Source organism: Camelina sativa, chromosome 18 (genome assembly GCF_000633955.1).
Source record: "Camelina sativa cultivar DH55 chromosome 18, Cs, whole genome shotgun sequence".
Lineage (NCBI taxonomy): Eukaryota > Viridiplantae > Streptophyta > Magnoliopsida > Brassicales > Brassicaceae > Camelina > Camelina sativa.
The window spans coordinates 5943158-5960250 of NC_025702.1; the positions used below are offsets into that span (position 1 = coordinate 5943158).

At 36.5% G+C, this 17093-nt stretch overlaps 1 protein-coding gene and 1 pseudogene across 1 annotated transcript; both read left to right on the plus strand.

Moving 5' to 3' along the window:
- Positions 2302-2871, plus strand: LOC104763172. The gene is made up of 2 exons (XM_010486579.1): positions 2302-2688; positions 2779-2871. Exons 1-2 carry the CDS (start codon positions 2302-2304, stop codon positions 2869-2871), a joined length of 480 nt encoding a protein of 159 aa, XP_010484881.1.
- On the plus strand, positions 12298-16381 carry LOC104760664 (annotated as a pseudogene).

Consider the following 17093-nt stretch of genomic DNA (forward strand, 5'->3'; position numbering starts at 1 on the left):
TATTGTGTCGTGATTTCCGGCCTTTGGAGTTGCTCGAGGGATGGCGTTTGGGGGTTTGAAGTGAATAACAAGCTTTTGTTGCATGTAGTTCCTTTGACGGTGTCGGCGAGTTTAGCTGAATTGGAAGATTCGGTGGTGGCTGAATTCGGTTTGGTGGAGAAGAAGGCGACACTTAGCTACTGCATCCCTACATTTATGAAATTGACAACGGGGGTGAGGACGCCCCCAGTTGTTGTGACTACTAATGTTGGGCTGGAGTACTATATAGGGATGTTGCGTCAGAACCGAAGGTTGAATCTGTTTGTTACGTTTGAAGATGTTAGTAAAAGAGCTAATCATGAGGGTTTGATAGACTCGAAAGAGGGAAGTCACAAAAAGCAGAGTTGTGGTTCGTCATCTGGTCTTAGTAATAGTGCAAATGAAGAACTTATTTTGGGAGAAGCATGTACTGCTGGTTCGAAGACAGTAGTTATTGAGACTACTCAAGTTGATGATGATATCATGGCTGGAGTCGCAGAAATTGAGGGTAAAATGAAGTGCGATAGGCTAAACTGAGGGGATGTAAAGGCTGAGGAGAAGAGGAGTGATTCAGAAGGGTATGTAGTTGCAGATAGTTATGAAGATGTTGAAGAGGAAGAAGAAGATGAGGTGGCAGAGGTAATCGTTACCCCAAAAGACTATGACAAGGAGTTTTGGGGGAATTTCATTTGAGATCAGTTTGGTCGAGTTAATGTTGCTGAGGTTATGTGTAATACATTTTCATGCTTTGACCATACGGTGTTAGTAAATGGGGCTACTCTTTTAAAAGAAGAAGAGAAAGCGAAGACAAGTTTTGATGTGAGACCTAAAGAAGCAAATATGGGTCTGAGATCTATAGACGGTGAACATGCTGCGTCGGCCACGGGTCAAATGGTTGTGGACAGAGTAATGGCTCCGCCGTGGACAGTAGGAAGCTAGAAGATATTGATGATGAGGAGTTTGATATCCTTCCTCTGTTTGACGACACAGAGTTTGAGAGGGAAGAGATCCCAGATCTGGACTTTGAGGATGATGGTAAAGAACTTTGTAAAGGGAAGTTGTTTGCAAACAAAGAGGATTGCCAGATTGCGCTAGCGATATATGCTCTTAAGAACAAGTTTCATTTTAAGCAAACAACAACGAAAAAGGATTCGTTTGTAGTGAGCTGTACTGGGGAGAGTTGTGAGTGGAGGGTTATAGCAAGTGAAATGAAGGAGTCAGGATACTATGAGATTAGGAAAGCAGATCTTGAACACACTTGCCCCATAGAGACGAGGAGAAACTATTTGAAGAAAGCAACCTCTAGGGTAATTGTTGCTGTTTTCAAGTCGAAGTACAGTGATCCGAGTAAAGGACCAGGCCCATTGGATCTGCAGCAAATGGTTCTTGAGGATCTTAGGGTGGGGGCATCATACAGCAAGTGTTGGAGGGCGAAGGGGAAGGCTTTGGATGGAATGTTTGGTTCGGATGATGAGTCTTTCGAAGATCTTCCTGCATATTTGCATGTCTTAAAAGAAGCTAATCCAGGGACAGTTACTGATTTAAAAACTGAAGTCTTAGAAGATGGTAGTGAAAGGTTTTTGTATATGTTTTTGGCATTCGGGGCATCAATTGAAGGTTTCCGGAGGTTGAGGCGTGTTATTGTTGTGGATGGTACTCATCTGAACGGGAAGTATAATGGAGTGCTCCTTACAGCTAGTGGGCAGGATGCTAATTTCAAGGTATTCTCGCTGGCTTTCGCAGCAGTAGACAGTGAGAATGATGATGTTTGGACATGGTTCTTCGAGAAGTTAGAGAGAATTATTGTGGACAGCAAAACCTTGAAAATTATTTCTGATAGAGCCGGGTCAATCTACACGGCTAAGAAGAAAGTTTATCGTTGGCACACCATGGAGCTTGCATTGTTCATCTTGCTAGGAATGTGAATGCCCGGTTTCATAACAAAGGTCTTGCGAAACTGGTGACAAAAGCGGCATTTGCCTATAAGGTAACAGCCTTTCAGGAGACATATAGGCAAATAAAGGCAAAGAACAGCAACTGTGCAACTTACTTGGATAAAATAGGTGTAGGCCACTGGAGCAGGGCATATTTCCATGGAAATCGTTATAATTTGATGACGTCAAACATTGCGGAGTCGTTGAACAAAGCTTTGGGTAAGGGTCGATCGTCACACATTGTTGAACTACTGAAGTTCATTCGTGCTATGTTGACACGGTGGTTTAGTGCAAGGTGGAAGAAAGCTGTTAACATCAAGGATTAACTACCCTAGAGGTTGACAAACAGATGCAGAAAAACTTGGTGGCAGTTAGTGGGAACAGAGTCGCGAATATTTCAAGTTGGAGTTATGAAGTTGTTGGGTTGCTAAACGGGAAACACCATGTGTTACTTGATAAGAAACAGTGTTCATGCAAACAGTATGATCGAGTTAAAATCCCATGTGGACACGCATTGTTTCCAGCAGATACACAGGGGATACCATATGGTTCATTGGTTGGGGATTTTTATAAGACAGAGTGTTGGAGAGCTACTTATGAAGGTGTAATAAATCCCGAGATTAGTGATGTTGACATACCATTCGAAATTCAGCACCGCGTGTTATACCCTCCAAAGGCTCGAAGGCCATCAGGACATCCAAAGGAGTCAAGGATCCTGTCTATTGGAGAATTTCCAGTAAGTTGATGTTTGTATAAGTTTCGTAGATGACAGTATTGATTGTTTTGTGTTAGGCGTGATGATGTTTTACGTTGTTTAACTTCGCAGAAAAATGGTGCGGCGAAAGGGAAAGTGAATAGGTGTGGGAGATGCAAGCAAAGTGGGCACAACCGAGCTAGTTGTACGAACCCGTTGCCATGATGTATCCAACCGAGCTAGTCGAGGTGTGGTGTAGTGTGGTTTCTCTTAAGTTTGTTTTTTTGTGTTGTGGTGTATTGTGGATACACCTAAGCAACCATTTTTAAGTTTGTTACGGTTAGTAATGTTTGTCGGGTCATTGGAATGACGTATCCATGTTTGGGTATCCATAAGATTGTAGGCTTGTGGATATCCTCATGGCATAGGTGATAATTTTTTGTGGGGTTTTTGTACCCGATCACCGTCGGAGGGATAATCTAACTATTTTGTTTAAGGGGTAATTGAACAATTAAATACTCGATGATTGTGTTTATGAATATTTTGGATTTTATGAATTTTATGAATATTTTGGAATTTATGAGTAACTTTGGATTTTATAGATTTTATGAATATTTTGGATTTTATTTCAGAACTCTATAATTGTGTCATCAAATCAGGTCGAAGATGTGCAATGCTTTGTTAGATATTTGAATTAGTTTTGAAAAGAAGAAATGGATACCCAAAAAGATCAAATGTGGGTATCGAGTCGTTAAGGTTGCGTGGATATCCTGTGAGGTAGTATTGTCAGACTATATATAAGGTTCGTTTCTTAAGTCCACACACTGATACAAACCCTGTCACACAGATTTAGGTGTTAAACATCGATGCGACCAAACACTGTCTCACATTTATGAAGGTGTGTCGTATATCCACATGGTCAGGTATTGTTGGATATATGTTAACAAAACAACAAATATCGAAACACAAAAAACCTACCATCATCACAATAAAGTCCAGCTGGCCCCCAACAACTAATAACTCAGCATTATATCCACATGGATATAGTTTGGAATACATAATTCAAAACAGAGAGGTGCACAATAAATGCTAGGTCTAATGTATCAATCCTTATATAAAGATTATTAACGTTTATACGAAACATATAAGCTTATGAAGAAAAAGACTTTGTTGTAACTCATGGCAACTACTAATGTTCATGAAGTTGGGCGTACGGTAAATTTGTTGTCAAGAATTTTCAAGTCCCCATTTTTTTTCATGTCCGCTAACTAATTATTCTCAGGTCGGATCCAATCAAGAGTTTCATTTGCCACCCGAGTTGCTTGCCAAAATTGCTTCTCTCCTGGGTGGTGATGGTGTGGACTCGTTGAAGAACTTATTAATTGCTGGTAAACAAGGTTTGGACGCTATTTACTCAAGTGAATGTCTCTCGACCGTGCGCCTTGACAAGTCTGAAGATATCTTGTGGATGACATTGCGAGACTCAAAATATCATTGTTTCTTCAACAAATGTCTCCAACACGCCAACCCGTTCGCACGGTGGGCGCAAGATAACAGGGCACTTGCTTGTTATCGTTCCCATACCCTGTCCCTCGCATATGTAGAAGGAGGATCTACTGATGTAAGATCCATCACCAATGAAGACGAAGAGTAAAGTAGGACGTCCTCGATGTCATCGCTATCCAAATATTCCTCCCTATCCAAATCATTTTTCAACCTCTAGCCGGCTGGAATAGCTTCTTCTTTCATATTTGTTGTTTTTAACTTTTCCTGTCATTGTCTAATATTGAATGTTCTAAATATTCCACAATATCAAATGACTGAGTATGTGCCCTAAGCAGTTCAAACATACAAACACGTGGATACCCACAATTGGATATGTCATTCCAATGATATCCACAACACTTAAGCCACAACACTTAAGACACAAACACTTAAGCCACAAAATATGAAAGAATAAGGGACTAAATCAGTAGGTTATGGGTTGATTTGATGAGAAGATGCCTGTTCACTTGTGTTGTCATTTACTTGTCCTGTTAGGCACAATGTCATATGAAATGGATAACAACACTTGGATATCTCATTTTATTGATGTCCACAAGAATCAAGCAACAAATACATTATATTTAGTCTAAATTACTGCCTAAAAGGACATTGATATCCATAATGTCCATTTCAGTGATGTCCATAATGTCGTTCAACTAGTTTTGAATAGTGGAAACCTATAACTTAATACATAATGCAGAAAATGGATGGCTAGAACAATATTGAATGTTAAAATGAATGAGTTTGTGCCCTAACCACTTCAAACATACACACATGGATACCCACACTTGGACATCTCATTTCAAATATATCCGCAATACTTAAGCAATGAACCTTACATATAGTCTAACGATACTACCTCACTGGATATCCACGCAACCTTAACTTCTGGATACCCACATTTGATCTTTTTGGGTATCCATTTATTCTTTTCAAAACTAATTCAAACATCTAACAAAGACATTGCACATCTTCGACCTGATCTGATGACACAATTATAGAGTTCCGAAATAAAATCCAAAATATTCATAAAATCTAAGTATTGTCATGTCGCATTGTCGTGTGGATACCTAAATTTCTAATTTTCTACCGGAGACACTCAAATCTAAGTAAGAAATTGCGTAATTTAATTGGGCGATTAATTTTAGCCTCAAGTGAACCGGCATCTTCTCATCAAATCCACCAATAACCTATTGATTTAGTCCCTTGAATTTGGTGAACTAGCCATTCATTCACTATACAGATACGAATAGTGAATATGAACTAGCCATCCATTCAAATTTTACCACATGGATACGAATAGTGGAATGTCGTTCAACTGGTTTATAACACTAAAAACTAAACCTTAATACATAAAGCTCACAAAGTAAACCAGAAAATTGTGGAGGCTTATTTAGAGTAGAAAATGATTGAAGGAGATGATGAATAGAAGGGGGGTACATTGAATTTACATCCATTCACTATACATTTACGAGTAGTGAATATTTACTACCCATCCATTATCCTATGACCACATGGATGTAAATTCTATTGGTGCGGAGTTCTAGTAGATTTAAATAAAACTGCAATAGCGAGTCATAGGAGAATGGTACAATAAAAATGTTATGTAGTTAAGTTACAACATAGTGTTTGAAAACGGATAAAATGGGGTAAGGGGACTACGTGTATATTGGTGCAACAAATTCCTTGTAGACGTCCAAAGCGTATTGACCCCTAAAATCATCCACCACTTTATCGATAATCGTAGACATTAGTTCAATACCAAAGCCAGTTGCGACGATTTCTAGAAACTTCATGGCAACAGGACCACAATCGCCACATCTTTCGTTGACGTAAACACCTTGAATTTGGGACCATGTAAATGGCTTAACTCCATGTTGCTGAGTGGCGGGGGGATGCACAGTTTTTGGATTAAATACGGTAGCTGCTCTGTGAGCGGAGCGATTTGTTCAGCCACCTTCACATTGTTGTATAAGGTTACATTTGGATCAAGGATCTCGATGCTCCAATTGAGGAGATTGATTACTAAACCAACCCAATGAGAGTCGCCCTAAATCATGGGAATATAGATCATGGTCCAAAGTTCAAACCAATCGGCTGGAGGGCCATGTATAATCTGTTGGAGCTTATTGTCCCACTTAACTCTTGACTTGATCTTCGCTTGTTAGAATGATTTATACTTTCCTTGTAAGTAGTTGCAAAGCCAGGGTGAAAGAAAGATTGAGCGCTCAATGGACAGGACATGAGCAAGCTTTGATTGCAGGAGATCAACTAGAACTTCCATGTGCTGCGAAAGGAAAAATGCAGAAGAGTCAAAGTTGTTATAAGGGGAGAGCTCAAGATTTGATAGAAAACATACCAAAGTGCTAACCCAATTCTGAGGCCTCGCATGTTGTTTGAAAAAGTGATTGTTAAGTTCGTAGCCACACAGGGTAATGTGTGTCCTACAGTTCATATCCACGTAGGGTTATTTCCTTGTTGTGTCAAAGTCAATGGAAAAGAGTGTAGGATGAAGGATATTACGTGTTATGGGATGATTTAAGTGTTTTCTTCATCAAAGACGCCAGATCTTTCTCAACACGGAGTAAAGCGTCAGGGCTATGTGCTGGCTCCCTTGCAGGCATATCCATTATAGAAAGTAGAAGGGTAGCTTCTTTTTCAGAGAGGGCAGACCTTTCTGTTGGTCGCGCAAGAGAAGAATCGCTGAGAGAAACATATTCTGCGGGCGTAGCATCGGTCTGTCGAGAGAACAGAATACAAGGTATAAGATAAACCCAATAGTAGGGCTGGTTAACTCCAAATAAAAAAGGTGAAAACGGGTTCCATAGATTAAAACCTCGCTATCGTCGTTGTCTGGTTCCTTGTTCTGGATGGGTGAATGGCAGTGAGAAGAGTTAGATGTATTCAATGTGGATAGGATAGTAAGAAGACTTATATGTAGTAAAATATGTTGTCTATGTGGATAGGATAGTATGGATAGTAAAGCTATAGATGCAAAATTTGTTACATGTTGCTCATCGTTGTTAGTTTCATTGGTATCAACAGCAGCCTCGTCCTTGTCATGGCTTACATCAGATACCTAAAGAAGGAAGAGTAGTAAATGAACGTAGATAATAAGGACATTAGCTGGCGAAGGTGGGGGTAGAAAGGCATGTGGAGCAAATCATTTAGATATTTTTTGGCTACCTGTTGGTCCTCGGTGTCAGATGCCTTCAAATCTACCGCGGCCTCGTCATCTTCCTCGCTCTCACCAGAAACCTACAGAGGCAAGACGATGAAAGGATCGTCGATAAGAAGGAGAATTGGTAGATGAAAATGGACAGGGTGACTCATTAAATGATATTTAGACATGGATAGTTAGAAATTGATAGTTGGAAATTGAGACTTCTAAATTGGTTGTTCTAATTGGATTGTTATAAGTGGATAGTTAAAATTGGAGTGTTAGATACGGATAGTTATAAAATGGATAGTTATAAAATGGATTGTTATCATTGGATAGAAAAGAGCTGGATTGTTACCTGCTGGTCGTCGTTGTCTGCTTCCTTGGACCCAACGGGAGACTCATCGGGGGAGACCTGAAGAAGTTATATGAGTATAGGAAGGAGGATAAATATGTGAAATATGAGAGATAACACTTTAAATAGGTTTAAACCTCAGGACGATATAGAGTCAACGCAAGACAAGGGGCTTCCAATACATTAGCAACATCAATATTCTGAATGATATGTGCATGGGTATAACAAGTTAGAGTGGCAACCTCTAAGATGTTTGGTTAGTTGAAAGTTCATAAGACATGTAGTTAAATACCTCGATCCCCTAAGGTTCATTGTCTGGAACATAATGCTGACTAGAGTTGCCTATGAAGTCATTTAACAATGTGGTATACGGTTGAGGTTTGGTGATAGTGTCATACAAAGGAGATCCCTGCTACCCAAAAGTTGGTTAGATAATAAACGGTGTCATAAACGGGTGTCATACAAAGGTAAGTTTAATACTAAAGATGGAAATGTCGCTAACCTTAGTTTCGGTTTCATAAACGGGTTTGATACCAGAATCCGAAACAAAATCAGGGGACACATCCTGAGTTCCATGAGTGTTAGTGGGAGGAATGATTTCAGGTGAAGGATCTTGCGTAATTAAAGAGAGAGCTCAGTGTTAAGGACAATGGTTAGTCACAATGCAGGTATGAGTGAATTACCTTGGTACAAAATGGGTGGATATATTGTACCCAGTCGTGATCGCTTGATTGAATATCATCAGGAGAGGTAACTGGTTTGGTAGGAGATAAGTTAGCAGTTGGTAATGGTGTCCTGAGGGTTACGTTAGCTGCCGCATCATCGGGAGCGTTAGTATACTGATCTTTTGGCACACTGGATGCTGCGGAATCCTTTTTGTTCGGAGGATTAAAATGTGCAGGTTTCCTTAGTAACCAGAGAGGGCGTCAAAACCGTTGTCTAAACCTGCTTCGGACTCTGAGTGCGTTGATCTTTGCTTGAAGTTTCTTATTTTCAGCTTATAATATCTTAAACTTACTTTCTATAGCTTCTTTAAAAGACTAGAACTCTTTCTCCAAAGACACTTTGAAATCAGCCACCCAGTCCTCGTCAGTATTTGCATTGAGGACGCGGGGCCTCCTAGACATTGAGGAACATGGTTTTGGTGGAAACTTCTTTACGCCTTGGCATAATGTGTTTCCTGTGTATGCATGGCGCCTTCTTTACAGAGAAAGATATCAATGGCAAAGAACAATCGCCACCAGGCCACTCCTTCTTTGTGAAAATGTGCTCTTGTTCAATTTTAGACTGCAATTGTGCAATCCTTTTATCTTTAGCTTCATCGTCCCACTCTCCCCAACCGGGTTCCGGTGGAACAACATCAAGATAAGGGGTTACTGATAACTGCGATTGTGGATACAAAATAAAATTTTAAATTGTATCCATGTGGATATGGTGAAAAAAGCAAAATGAATAAAGAACTTACGCCTGAATAATGCTCTACAGATAATACATCAGTTAGCGGTAGATTGTTCTTTGGAAGGCCAGTTGAATCCCATTCCAAAAATGTACGTGGATCACCAGCCCCTTGTATCTTATCAAGTAAGCCAGAGATGTTACGGTATGCGAGCAGTTGAAAAGCTAGAGGGAAGTCATGCAAACAAAAAGTCTTCTGTTGCAGCTTCTCAGTGAAAATCTTTAATGGGTCCACCGGTTTAGAAACATTGGCCTGACGTCTAGCTCATTTAGCGACTGGTTTTGGTTGGGATTTCAAATCAGGTCTCATTGTGGAANTCTTGTTCAATTTTAGACTGCAATTGTGCAATCCTTTTATCTTTAGCTTCATCGTCCCACTCTCCCCAACCGGGTTCCGGTGGAACAACATCAAGATAAGGGGTTACTGATAACTGCGATTGTGGATACAAAATAAAATTTTAAATTGTATCCATGTGGATATGGTGAAAAAAGCAAAATGAATAAAGAACTTACGCCTGAATAATGCTCTACAGATAATACATCAGTTAGCGGTAGATTGTTCTTTGGAAGGCCAGTTGAATCCCATTCCAAAAATGTACGTGGATCACCAGCCCCTTGTATCTTATCAAGTAAGCCAGAGATGTTACGGTATGCGAGCAGTTGAAAAGCTAGAGGGAAGTCATGCAAACAAAAAGTCTTCTGTTGCAGCTTCTCAGTGAAAATCTTTAATGGGTCCACCGGTTTAGAAACATTGGCCTGACGTCTAGCTCATTTAGCGACTGGTTTTGGTTGGGATTTCAAATCAGGTCTCATTGTGGAAATAGTCTTCAGAAAAGATTCTCTACCCCAAGGGAATGCTAGGAACAAATCAATGTCTTCAAGCATCTCGACATACTTCCACGTCGGTCTATGGGTTTGGCTGGAGGCAATCAGTACACCATCAACAATGAGAAGAAGAGCAAGACGAAGCTTCCGATCTTGATCAGTGATGGCAGGGTTTGCAAAAGTATTGTGGACATTAGCTAAAGTTGCCTTTCGATCTTCCCCAATCAACTTGTCCTAGTAACATTCACCATCAACATCAGGACTAGGGTCATCTTCGGGGTCGTAGTCTTCAGGAAATTCGCCACAAGGTAAACCAGTAACACCTCCAAACTCTATCAAGGAAAATCTTATGGGGTATCCACCAAAAACAGTCCACATTTCGTATCTTTTTATGGATAGAACATGTCTACAAAGGAGAGAGTGGAGTAACTTACAGGATATAGGGGACTCAATAATCCGAAGCCTGAAAAGAGACCCCAAACTAGACCCAAGAATCCTCTAAAATTCCGGAGTGCCTTTAAGAACCTTGTATATGGCGGTGAGGATATCTGGCCGGGAGTAAACATTAAGCCTAGCATCGGGGTAACGATCCGTAGCGAACAGACGGCGTGGGAGAAGGTCATCACAGTCGGCGGATTCATTGCCAGATGTACCAGCGCAAGCGCTTGACGAGGGTTTGAAGAATCAAGAAATGCGACGGTTATTTGCCATTCGCATGGGAGTAAAGGGGTTCCGACAAAAAGGGGATGAAGGTTGGGGTTATTGATTGAGAATTTGGGGAATTAAGGATTGAGGATTTGGGAAATTAGGGATTGAGAATTGAGTATTTGGGGATTTAGGACTTGAGCATTTGGGGATCTAAGGTTTCAAAAATTGGGGGTTGAGAAATTTGGGAATTTTGGTTAATTTAAATTTTTACTTTTATCAGGTTTAGAATTTTGGAGTAAAAAACAAAAAAAATTGAGCAACTACAGTGAAACGGGTTAGCTACAGTGATTCGGTTAGTTAGTAGTTCAGTTAATAGTTCAGGTATATTGAAGATTGTAAGGGTAAGAAGAAGTGAAGGCTAAAATGTAAAAACACTGTACAAAAGTATAGCAATAGTTAGAAGTAGGTATAAGTGAGGTAAGATTGAGAGAAAGTAGGTATAAATGCAAATATTTAAAAAAAAAATAAGCAAAAATTGAGATTTCTTTCCTCTCTGTCATCTCTATCGGTTTAGAGTGCTTAACGGGGCCAAGGAGGTATCAAGTATATTGTAGTAAAATCAAAAACCTATAATTTCAATATATGCCAAACTTTTTCAAAAAGTAATGTTGCTTGTAAAGATAGACCAACCTTCATGATGTGACTATCGTAATCGTAATATTAATATATAATCAAAAATAAAAAATCATATTCTTGTAGCCCGCAATCTTGAATGTATTAGTGTACAACCAAAATCGAATCATTCAAAACCTCATGGATATAAAAAAGAAAAACTAAACCAAGTAAATTGAAATAGAATTCTTAATTAAAGAGTTGCGAAAGCAAACTGCAAACCTTATAAACGAACTCAAAGCTTGACATAACTTTGAAAGACCAAAAATAAACATACAAATTAATTTTGTAAAAACTAAAATAAAAAACCATTACTAAATAAAAACCACAAAACATTCATGACCTCGATTTATACCGGATTATATTTATAACATGGGAACATTGACCTCAAGTTCATAATGGTCTTAAACGAAGTTTTTACAATCTACTAATTTCGTAACAAAAATAATGTCACACAAAAAAATTTAAAGAAATAATAATTGTCTAGTTCTAGTTATTAAGTTGGATTGAAGTTTAAGTGTTTTATTACTGTGGAAATAGAAAAATCTTAATCCAAAATCCGCTTAAAATTGATGGATTTTACGTGATTCTCATTAAAACAAAGTATTGTAAAGAAAAATCTTAAAATGTCACGTTAATTAATTATTATTTAGACAATCATAGTTTTTAATTCTTGTAAGAATTTTGTCAAATCATATTCTTCTCCAGCCGACCAGTAGGTCATACACACAACCCATGTGAATAACGTTGAATTGTGGATATACACCAACCTTCTTCATATGACCATCCTAATCGTAATATTAATATATAATTAAACAAATCCAAAACAAATGCTCGTGGTACAATTAAATATTTACTATATATAATAATCTTAACATTATAATTAAGTACAGCAAGCTAACGTGACTTAGCTTGCAAAACAACTCTTCCACGTTTTTGAAGATAAATTAACGTTGACAAATAAACCACAACCCCAAAAACACATAACAAAATGTGTACAACCAAAAACTACTTTGTGTTGGATCCGAGAGAAGCCACCGTGTCGGATCTCATACATCTTCTCTTCTCCTCGGATATCGGGAACAGAAAGTTCATTGATTCTTCGGAAGAGAGGGTTGAGGATGATCTTTCAAGATTCAGGCGACGGTGGATCATCTTTGTATCCATCGTTGTTCAAAAACTCATGATTCTCCTGAAGAAACCTCTATATTTTTGGGGTTTTCTTTTGCTTATTGGCTCAACCTTCTTTCTTCTAATGGTGGTTTCTTCATGATACTCTCAAATCTTTCCAAAGGTCAGATTTTCTTAAAACAGTTTTTTTTTTTGCCCTTTTGTTTAGAAGGTTAGTGGGTATACGTATACGTTGGATTAATTACGCTAAACTTAAACTTCTACGTCAAAAACATTATAATTATTTTCTTCATTTCGTTTCAACGGGAACTATGAGAATATATATAATAGACAAATAATTGATGGTTATGCTATGAATTATACTTCAGAAAAAATTATGTCATTATGTGTCACGCTAATGTTCTCCAAAGGGGTTTTCTGGTTTATCATAATCTTTTAACTAATCCAGTGTTGAAACAACGTCTGGGAGATGACGCGACCTACAATTAAACACAACTGGTGACACCAATATCATGATTACCATTTTTTTTTCTTTTTCTTTTTGCAAATTATCTGCGGTTTGAGTTTATCATAAATATTTATATTTCAGGAAAGATTATTTGGCCGGAGAAAACATCAGCGACATTTGCATCACTAATCGGAATCCTAGACCGGCGATTAGAGTTAGACCAGAAGGTAGAGAGAGGAAGTAAAAGATACAAAGCAATGTTGTCAATTATGGCTTCTAAGCTGTCTTACGAGAATAGAAACTTCGTCAGCTCCGTTCTTCACAACCATTGGAAGGTTTTATTATTTAACTCTTTCCTTTTATATTAACGATATTTCTTTTCTTTCACAACTCTCGCTATAATAAAATTATATAGGTTTCATATTAAACAATAGTAGTTTTGATGTACTCATGCAGATTCACATTCTATCATTAATAATTGACTTTGAATTGATCTTGTCGAATATATATGGTTTGTGATGTGACTGGTGCAAAAAATGGAGATAAAAATGGTGTAAGGCCATTTCCTATTAAACTAAATGATATTTTATTGTTTTGAAATGCTTTCTTTGTTTTTTTTGTTCTCTTTGATACTAAATTGTTTTTTTTAGTTGTCAAACAATATAACATTACAGAGACTTGAATTTGGACAAAGACACAATAACGATACGATATATCTATCATTTTATAGATAATAACACTCATGATTGTTTTCTTTTCTTATTCTATTTTTCTGTGGTTTTATTTTGTTTTCCTTGTAAATTTGAAGAGAACTTTTTCTTTGCCTAGAGTTTTATATCTAAATATACGACAACTGATGCATAGTACTGTCATTAGCTGTATATTTTTTTCATCTAATTATTTAACTTTATCTTATAATCATAAGCATGATCATGCATGATTTCATTTGATTAAGAAAATAAGAGAAACAGATAAAACTGTGTATTGGACTTATAATCCCTCTTTTTAACTACATATGTTGTGGCACAGATGGACTTATTAGGATTCTACAGCTGTTGGAATGGTAAGCCTACTTCCCACTTTGTATATTAAGATTTATGAATAGTTAATTTAATTGGCCCAAAGAAAGCAAATTCAAAAACAAACAAACAACAATATATTCATATTTCACTAAATATTCTTAGATATATATATTAGTTTATTTGATTATTAATTTATGATATTGATGGGACCATATTTTTACATGGGATTTTTAAAAAAGTTATTAATTTATTATTTTATCGAATAATATCCAAAATTACACTAGTCCCAACTTGGGACCGGAGAAATTTATTAATTTATAGAGGTTATTAATTTACCGAGATGAAGAACAAAACATAATTCTGAATAATAAGCAATTGAGATTAAAAGAGTAAAGAAGGAGTTTAAGAATTCTTCTCTCAAAGCAGTTCAGATCTCTCTCCCAAAAGCTCTCAAAATCTCACAGGGTTGCAGAAAATAAAACTTGTTAGAATAAAACTTCAGGATTTGTAAAACCTAAAAATACTATTTATATGTCCAAAAACACGTTATGGACTTATGTTGCAAATATGGAAAACTTTGGGGCAGATTTGTAAAACTTCCAAAACTTGGCTTCTCTCGTAGACAAAACACGGTGTCGATCGATGCTAAGGCAGTGTCGATCGACACTCTCATCCTTCCTCGGCTCCAAGTTTTCTTCCTTAGCTGAATTGCTCCAAAATCCCTTGTAATTGCTTCATTTTGCTCCTTTCATGCCAAAATCCTAGAAACCCCGTTAAGACTCTAAAACATCCTATAAAACAAATCAAAAGACTATAAAAGACTCCTAATATCATGGTTAAAAACCATAAAAACCATGATATATCATCACTTTATCTATAAATCTTTAATTTATAATTTTTTCTAAAATATTTCATAGGAGTATTTCATCGAGTTTTCTCTTTTTAACAAATTCAAAAACAAAAATGTATTAAATAATATATGTATTTCTTGGATATTTTAGGTTACCAGAAACAAAGATCAACCGAGGTGATTGTTATAAAAGACACAAGCACAGTTCCAAACCTAATCATCGTTAGTTTCAGAGGTACTGATCCTTTCGATGGAGATGATTGGTGTACAGACTTGGATCTCTCCTTGTAATTTTTTTTATCTTGATACATAGATCTAAGATCCTGGCCGGAATGTTTGTTTTGATTTCTCTTCATACAAAAATCTTCATTAATTAATTCTGTCTTTATTCAATTAATATAAATAATGGAAGTTCAGCGTTTGGTTCCCCTGATAGAACTAATATTGATTTCCAAAATATAGGTACGAAGTTAAAAATGTGGGAAAGATCCATGGCGGATTCATGAAAGCTTTAGGACTTCAAAAAGAAGGATGGCCTAAAGAAGTAAATCTTGACCAAACCCAAAAAGAAACAAGTTTATATGCATACTACACTGTTAGGCGTCATTTAAAAGAAATTCTCGACCAAAACCCAACATCTAAATTTATATTGACCGGACATAGTCTAGGTGGAGCCCTAGCGATCCTATTCACGGCCGTGTTGGTGATGCATGATGAGGAGAAAATACTAGAAAGGCTTGAAGGAGTTTACACATTTGGGCAGCCACGTGTAGGTGATGAGGAGTTTGGAACGTTCATGAAAAATTCGTTGAAGAAGTTTGACGTCAAGTATGAAAGATATGTATATTGCAACGACATGGTTCCTAGGTTGCCTTTCGATGACAAGACACTCATGTTCAAGCACTTTGGGCCATGCCTTTACTATGACAGTTGCTATAAAGGAAAGGTTGGTTGCATATTACTACTATCTATTATCTATATTTTTTTGTACTCATCTATATGATTAGGGCATTGCATAATTCTTGACATGTTTTGTTCCGTAATGAAGTTCCCTCTCATATGAGAATGTACTTCTAGTCTTAGATGGAAACAAAAGGGAACACAAGCTAAATGATATAATCAAATACATTTGGGAAATATGAGACTTATTGTCCATTTCCCTCATAATACCATTTATTCACTTCCGCTACTGATGATAATCTTTTGTTGTTTGATGTTATATTCAGGTAGAGCAAGAGGAGCCAAACAAAAACTACTTTAATATTTTATGGGCTATACCAAAGATAATGAATGCAATGTGGGAGTTGATACGAAGTCTCATCATACCATATTGGATAGGTGGAGAGTTCAGAGAAGGATGGTTATTGAGGTGTTTCAGGGTTGTTGCATTGTTGATTCCAGGATTACCTGCTCACTTCCCTAATGAATACATCAATGTTACTCTTTTGGGGGACTTGCCTCTTCTTCACTTACCTGACTCGCATCTTGACTAAATTTTGACAAAGTCAATTCCAATTTTTTTTTTTTTTTTTATGTTATATATTGTTGTGTTCAACTTTTCATAAATGAAGATAGTATATCTAATGAGAAGTATTTTAAAAAATACTAGATTGTACACTTTGACAAAAAGTTAAAATTTTAAGTTGTATTTGTTTGCTTTGTTTAGTGTTTAAGATTGTATAATTGTATTTTGATAGTTAATTTTATGATTTAAATCGCATCATACCGCAAAGCAATTTGATTTTTATACATCATATAAATTTAATTAATTTAATTATATGTCTATTAGTCTAATATTGATAGTGTTAACAAAATAAAGAAATAATGTTTACCCGTATAGTATCGATTTAATGATATTTTAACTTTGTAAAAGTTTAAATTATTTAAAAATAAAGAACTAAAGTAAACTAAATAAATTTTATAAATTTGAATGTTTGGTAAATCAAAGCTCCCCTGCTCATTTTATTGGAATTATTTTGTTTTCTTCTATAGTATAACTCTGAAAAATTGTCCTATTTATTCAAACGATGTGAAACATTGTATACATGTTTTTTTTTATTCATCGATTGAGTAATATATATCCATTTAAAAAAATTGAATTACATCATATACAGAAAAAATCAAAATTTTTATTAAGTAAATGTTTTATATAACAATTCAAAATAATTTAAATATAAGATCAAATAAAAGTGAAAGGAGAATCATATATTTATGTTTGGATTAGATAGAGAGATTTATGGGATTAAGTATAAGTAAAAGGGTAAAATATGTACTTCAAAAATATTAATATATATATATATATATAATATATAACATTAAAAAAAAAGATCTTTTGC

Excerpts from the sequence above, each read along its gene's own strand:
- LOC104763172 (XM_010486579.1), top strand. The coding sequence starts at position 2,302 with ATGCAGAAAAACTTGGTGGCAGTTAGTGGGAACAGAGTCGCGAATATT. Across the intron at positions 2,689-2,778 it reads TGTCTATTGGAGAATTTCCA|AAAAATGGTGCGGCGAAAGG; the intron begins GTAAGTTGATGT and ends TTAACTTCGCAG.